At 37.0% G+C, this 5,981-nt stretch overlaps 2 protein-coding genes across 2 annotated transcripts; both read right to left on the bottom strand.

The window, feature by feature from the left end:
• Positions 1-1,774: 1,774 nt before the first annotated feature.
• On the bottom strand, positions 1,775-5,287 carry LOC107731083 (gastrula zinc finger protein XlCGF7.1-like). Its single transcript, XM_016542067.1, has 3 exons — positions 5,237-5,287; positions 3,155-3,227; positions 1,775-3,032 (listed from the first exon to the last, which is right to left on the bottom strand). The coding sequence occupies exons 2-3, from the start codon at positions 3,183-3,185 to the stop codon at positions 2,182-2,184; spliced, it is 882 nt and encodes a 293-aa protein (XP_016397553.1). The 5' UTR covers positions 3,186-3,227; positions 5,237-5,287; the 3' UTR covers positions 1,775-2,181.
• On the bottom strand, positions 4,327-5,316 carry LOC107731069 (gastrula zinc finger protein XlCGF49.1-like). The gene is made up of 3 exons (XM_016542053.1): positions 5,237-5,316; positions 5,045-5,117; positions 4,327-4,922 (listed from the first exon to the last, which is right to left on the bottom strand). Exons 2-3 carry the CDS (start codon positions 5,073-5,075, stop codon positions 4,327-4,329), a joined length of 627 nt encoding a protein of 208 aa, XP_016397539.1. The 5' UTR covers positions 5,076-5,117; positions 5,237-5,316.
• Between the last annotated feature and the right edge of the window lie 665 nt (positions 5,317-5,981).

The following is a 5,981-nucleotide window of genomic DNA, read 5'->3' on the forward strand; positions in this document are numbered from 1 at the left end:
CATATCCTTTCCTTAGGAAGGTGTGCTAGACACTGATTAATAATGTAACATAAAAATACTATACATATTTATATATTTTGCTATTGTATTGTGGAGTGACACTTTCATAAACTTTTCTATATTCCTCTGATTATATAGTGGTAAATATTACAATAACATAGCACGACAACAGTGATCAGCAATAATGATAAGCCTAATACTCACAATAAAAATAATAAGGTCATATAGATCATAACACAGTCTCAGAGGTAAGAAGTGGATTATCCTTCACCTGAAATGTTTGTCTTTTCATCCTGAAATGCGAGGCAAATGTTGGATCACAATAATTAGGAACCACAGTTTCCACAAATCCCTTCACTCGATTGGGATGTTCTCTTGTGTTCTCAGTGACTGTTACATCGAGCGTATTTTGCAGTATTAAACATGTATTTATACAGATTTCATCAGGCTCTGAAAATTCTTCAAAAAGAACACAAAGAATGGCCTTCTCAACTGCCATAGTTGCAACTCTTGCGCCATCAGAACAGTGTGTTCAACACACCACCGTTTCCGTTTAAAAAACGTTTTGCACCGTTTTGTCGGGGCTGAACGCAGCCCAGATGTTGGCGGTACCAGTGGAAGAAGCCAGAATGTTGGGTCATTACTTAGTTATGCAAAATTCCAGCAGTCTCATTGGTTAAAGTTAATCACGTGCTGAGGAGCTGATAACGTCACAGTGTACGTATATACATTAAATGACTTAATATTTCTGTTTGTATTAATATGTGCATAATTGCATAAAAAAAATGACTTAATATTACTTCCTTTTTTTCGCCATTTCAGAAATATTAAACAAGTTAAAACGAATGAATTAGTCAGTGATCTGTTCATAGTTTTATTGTCAAATAAGTTTGTTTAATAAGCCTAATACAATGTATTAGTATTTATTTTAATAAATAAATAGGACTACTAATACATTGTGTTGCAACAAAAATTTTTACTATGATAAACTAATGTTATTTATAAATGTGTGCGAGTGTGTTTTCTAGCCAGTTTACTTGTTTTGCTGTCTTGTTGACTGTGCAGTAAAGTTTTTTACCGTTTCTTTCAACATACCTTTTGACGTTCATTCATGTTCAATTAAATGCTTGGTTTTACAATCAAAGCTCTGCAAAACATAATGCATTGCAAAGCAATGATGATTGAGAGATGAACAAATAAACGTTCCTTAAAAGCCTGATGATCATATTTGATACTCATATTTTAACATGACTTTATCATTTGCTAAGAGACCAGACTGCACAGCAATTAATTCAACAATTCCAGTCAAAGTCGACAACAGATAGAGGAAGATCAACAACTGCACAAAACAAAAGCTGGCATCTGATCACAGCAACAGAAGTCAGATTTCACATAGTCAGCAGATTTTGAGCCAATTCTTCATAAATGATATTGACTGAGACATGCTAACTATAGTCAAATCTCTGGTACTGCCCATGTTTCCTTCATATACGTAAACAGAATTATTCTGACACAGAATCTGCTTTAAAAGAAAAATATTATTAAATTTACTTAATCACTGACACTCTATTGAATAGTATTTGAAATACATATTCACTGTATGGTTATCTTGGTTGGATTATACAAATATTATTATTAATACAATACATGTATAAGTTTTCCAATTTAGATATCTCTGAATAAAAATAAAAATAAGAATTGAAACACAAGAAAAATTGAATCAGTTGCCTGGTTTCATGAATCACAAGATTCATCCAGATCATCCAGAGGAACATCTGTGGCACTAACAAATTATCATCATAACTTCATATGGAAAATCTGCTTAGAAACACAATTTATACCAAACGGTTTTGTCAAAATATAAGGTATAATAATCATACAATGTATGATCTTTACACATATTTAACTGCTACTACACTGAAAAACACTCTGGCTGAATTGCCAGAGACACAAAACAGATTCACTTTTCCTGAGCAATTTGATCTTCTCTTAGTGTGTATTTAGAGTCCATATTACGAGAAGAATCACTTTAGATATATAAATAGAAAAACATCTGGTGCTTTTTTAGGCAAAATGTTGAATACAATGGGCAACCCCTTGACTTCGTGTAAACTTAAGTATTCCAAATTTTGATTAAATTATTTAAACTAATTCCAACTTTTGCTTAATCTGAATATTGACTTATTTACTTGAAAGTGATGGATCTGAATGTGACTTAGACAACTGTGGGCAATGCTTTATCTTATGTTTAATTAGAGTAAATGAGCGAGTGAAATCCTTCCCACATGAAGAGCACTGGTACGGCTTTTCTCCAGTGTGAATTCTCTCATGGGTTTTCAAGGTTGATGAATCAGTGAAACTCTTGTCACAGTGTGAGCACTTGTACGGTTTCTCTCCAGTGTGAATCCTCTGGTGTTTTTTTAAGTCACTAGATGTAAGAAAGGTCTTTCCGCAGTCAAAGCACACATGAGGTCTCACACCAGTATGAATAATCTGATGAACTTGTAAACTGTACGGTTGTGTAAAACTCTTTCCACAAAAAGTGCAAAAGTGACGCTTTACACCAGCATGAAGTTTAAGATGTTCTTTTAAGTATGATGCGAAAACAAATGTTTTATCACACTGATCACAGCTGAATGATCTCACTCCAGTGTGAGAGAGCTGATGTTTTTTCAGGACACTTTTAGATTTAAAACTGAGTGCACACTGAGTGCATGTGAACGGTCTTTCTCCAGTGTGAATTCTCATGTGCACATTAAGTTCTTGTTTGACAAAGAAACTCTTTCCACACTGAGTGCATGTAAAAGGCCTCTCTCCAGTGTGAAATCTCACGTGTCTCTTAAGGTTTGATGTACGGCTGAAACTCTTCCCACACTGAGTGCATGTGAAAGATCCTCTGGCTCCAGTTTTTCCAGCTTGTTTTTGTGTGAAATTCTGTTCAGTCTGTGAAATGACTGCATTTCCATCTTCATTTTTAAAATGTTGAGGTTTTTCAAACTGATGCTGCTTGTCTTCTTTCAGTCCCATCGACTCTAAAATCAACATAAGCCTATTAATTTCCCATATATATATATATATATATATACACACACATGTCAGTTTTCATCTTAATGTTCCTCATCGGTAATTATAGTGAATGAAGTTTAACACCAACCTGTTTGTTCCTCTGTATCTTCATCGTTCATTCTGCAGGGTTCTTCAACGCAAGAGCTGAATAAAACAGAAGCCTACAAAATGCACATTAAAGTCTAATTCATAAACACTCTCTCCACTACAATATTATAACATACTCAACGAATTTCACAAAATACTTGTTACAACGAACAGTAGACAAATATATACACACCTTATGCCTTCTCGGGGGTTCTGAATACACTTACAAAACCGTCTTTCCGTGAACGAGTTCTGATCAGCCGTGATGACGCGTGGCTCTCTAGAACCTTTGGACAAATAAGCGTAACAATGTAACAATGTTGCCGCTGCTGCTTTGGCTGTACCTTTATATACAGTCTATGGCTGTATGCAGGGAAGGAGACCAAAGCCGTTTTTTGAATGTATGTCAATAGATGAGAGGCTTCGATACGCTGAACAAACAACTTTTGTTAAGAAACAGCTTATCATTTAATGAATCGACAGACTATCGGCTAATCTTAAACTTTTTTGCCATTAAACAACAATAGGCTCGTTTGAGATGAACCAAAGCTGCGCAGAACGGATCACCGAGAGATGCATGCCGCGCAGGGTTGCCAGGTTTTCACTACAAAACCCGCCCAAAATTGCTGTCCCTATCGCGTTTCTTCTTCTTCTTCTTCTTCTTCTTCTTCTTCTAGGGTTTATTGGCGGTTGGCAAACAACTTATTGGTGCATTACCGCCACCACCTGGTATGGAGTGTGGACCAGATGGACCAGAATGTATGCATTGTTTAAAGGGGTCATATGATGAGATTTCAATTTTTCCTTTCTGTTTGGAGTGTTTGGAGTGTTAGGTGCATAAAGAAGATCTGTAAAGTTGCAAAGACTAAAGTCTCAAATCCAAAGAGATATTCTTTATCAAAGTTACTTAAGAGTCAGCCACACCTACCTAAAACGGCTCGTTCTAACACGCCCCACATGTCTACGTCACCATGTGGGAAGATTTGCATAACGCTGCCCAAATGTTCACGCAAAGAAAGAAAGCGTAACTTTTATTCTCGCTGTAGTATTGTTGACACTGCAGCCATGTCGTGAAGACGCTGTGTGCTTCGTTGTGAAAGCGAAACTACTTTGTTTGGCCTTCCAAAAGAGGACGATATCCGCTTCGTCATGCCTAGAGCTGATCCGTGCTGGTCACTGAGGCTTTCCGCAGTCAAAGCACACATGAGGTCTCACACCAGTATGAATAATCTGATGAACTTGTAAACTGTACGGTTGTGTAAAACTCTTTCCACAAAAAGTGCAAAAGTGACGCTTTACACCAGCATGAAGTTTAAGATGTTCTTTTAAGTATGATGCGAAAACAAATGTTTTATCACACTGATCACAGCTGAATGATCTCACTCCAGTGTGAGAGAGCTGATGTTTTTTCAGGACACTTTTAGATTTAAAACTGAGTGCACACTGAGTGCATGTGAACGGTCTTTCTCCAGTGTGAATTCTCATGTGCACATTAAGTTCTTGTTTGACAAAGAAACTCTTTCCACACTGAGTGCATGTAAAAGGCCTCTCTCCAGTGTGAAATCTCACGTGTCTCTTAAGGTTTGATGTACGGCTGAAACTCTTCCCACACTGAGTGCATGTGAAAGATGCTTTGGCTCCAGTTTTTCCAGCTTGTTTTTGTGTGAAATTCTGTTCAGTCTGTGAAATGACTGCATTTCCATCTTCATTTTTAAAATGATGAGGTTTTTCAAACTGATGCTGCTTGTCTTCTTTCAGTCCCATCGACTCTAAAATCAACATAAGCCTATTAATTTCCCATATATATATATATATATATATACACACACATGTCAGTTTTCATCTTAATGTTCCTCATCGGTAATTATAGTGAACGAAGTTTAACACCAACCTGTTTGTTTCTCTGTATCTTCATCTTTCATTCTGCAGGGTTCTTCACCGCAAGAGCTGAATAAAACAGAAGCCTACAAAATGCACATTAAAGTCTAATTCATAAACACTCTCTCCACTACAATATTATAACATACTCAACGAATTTCACAAAATACTTGTTACAACGAACAGTAGACAAATATATACACACCTTATGCCTTCTCGGGAGAGCTGTACAAATTTACAAAACCGTGAACGAGTTCTGATCAGCCGTGATGACGCGTGGCTCTCTGGAACCTTTGGACAAATAAGCGTAACAATGTAACAATGTTGCCGCTGCTGCTTTGGCTGTACCTTTATATACAGTCTATGGCTGTATGCAGGGAAGGAGACCAAAGCCGTTTTTTGAATGTATGTCAATAGATGAGAGGCTTCGATACGCTGAACAAACAACTTTTGTTAAGAAACAGCTTATCATTTAATGAATCGACAGACTATCGGCTAATCTTAAACTTTTTTGCCATTAAACAACAATAGGCTCGTTTGAGATGAACCAAAGCTGCGCAGAACGGATCACCGAGAGATGCATGCCGCGCAGGGTTGCCAGGTTTTCACTACAAAACCCGCCCAAAATTGCTGTCCCTATCGCGTTTCTTCTTCTTCTTCTTCTTCTTCTTCTTCTAGGGTTTATTGGCGGTTGGCAAACAACTTATTGGTGCATTACCGCCACCACCTGGTATGGAGTGTGGACCAGAATGTCTAATATGTATGCATTGTTTAAAGGGGTCATATGATGAGATTTCAATTTTTCCTTTCTGTTTGGAGTGTTACAAGCTCTTGGTGCATAAAGAAGATCTGTAAAGTTGCAAAGACTAAAGTCTCAAATCCAAAGAGATATTCTTTATCAAAGTTACTTAAGAGTCAGCCACACCTACCTAAAACGGCTCGTTCTAACA

This window comes from Sinocyclocheilus rhinocerous, unplaced genomic scaffold (assembly GCF_001515625.1).
Source record: "Sinocyclocheilus rhinocerous isolate Xijiao unplaced genomic scaffold, SAMN03320098_v1.1 scaffold519, whole genome shotgun sequence".
NCBI classification, from domain to species: Eukaryota; Metazoa; Chordata; class Actinopteri; order Cypriniformes; family Cyprinidae; genus Sinocyclocheilus; species Sinocyclocheilus rhinocerous.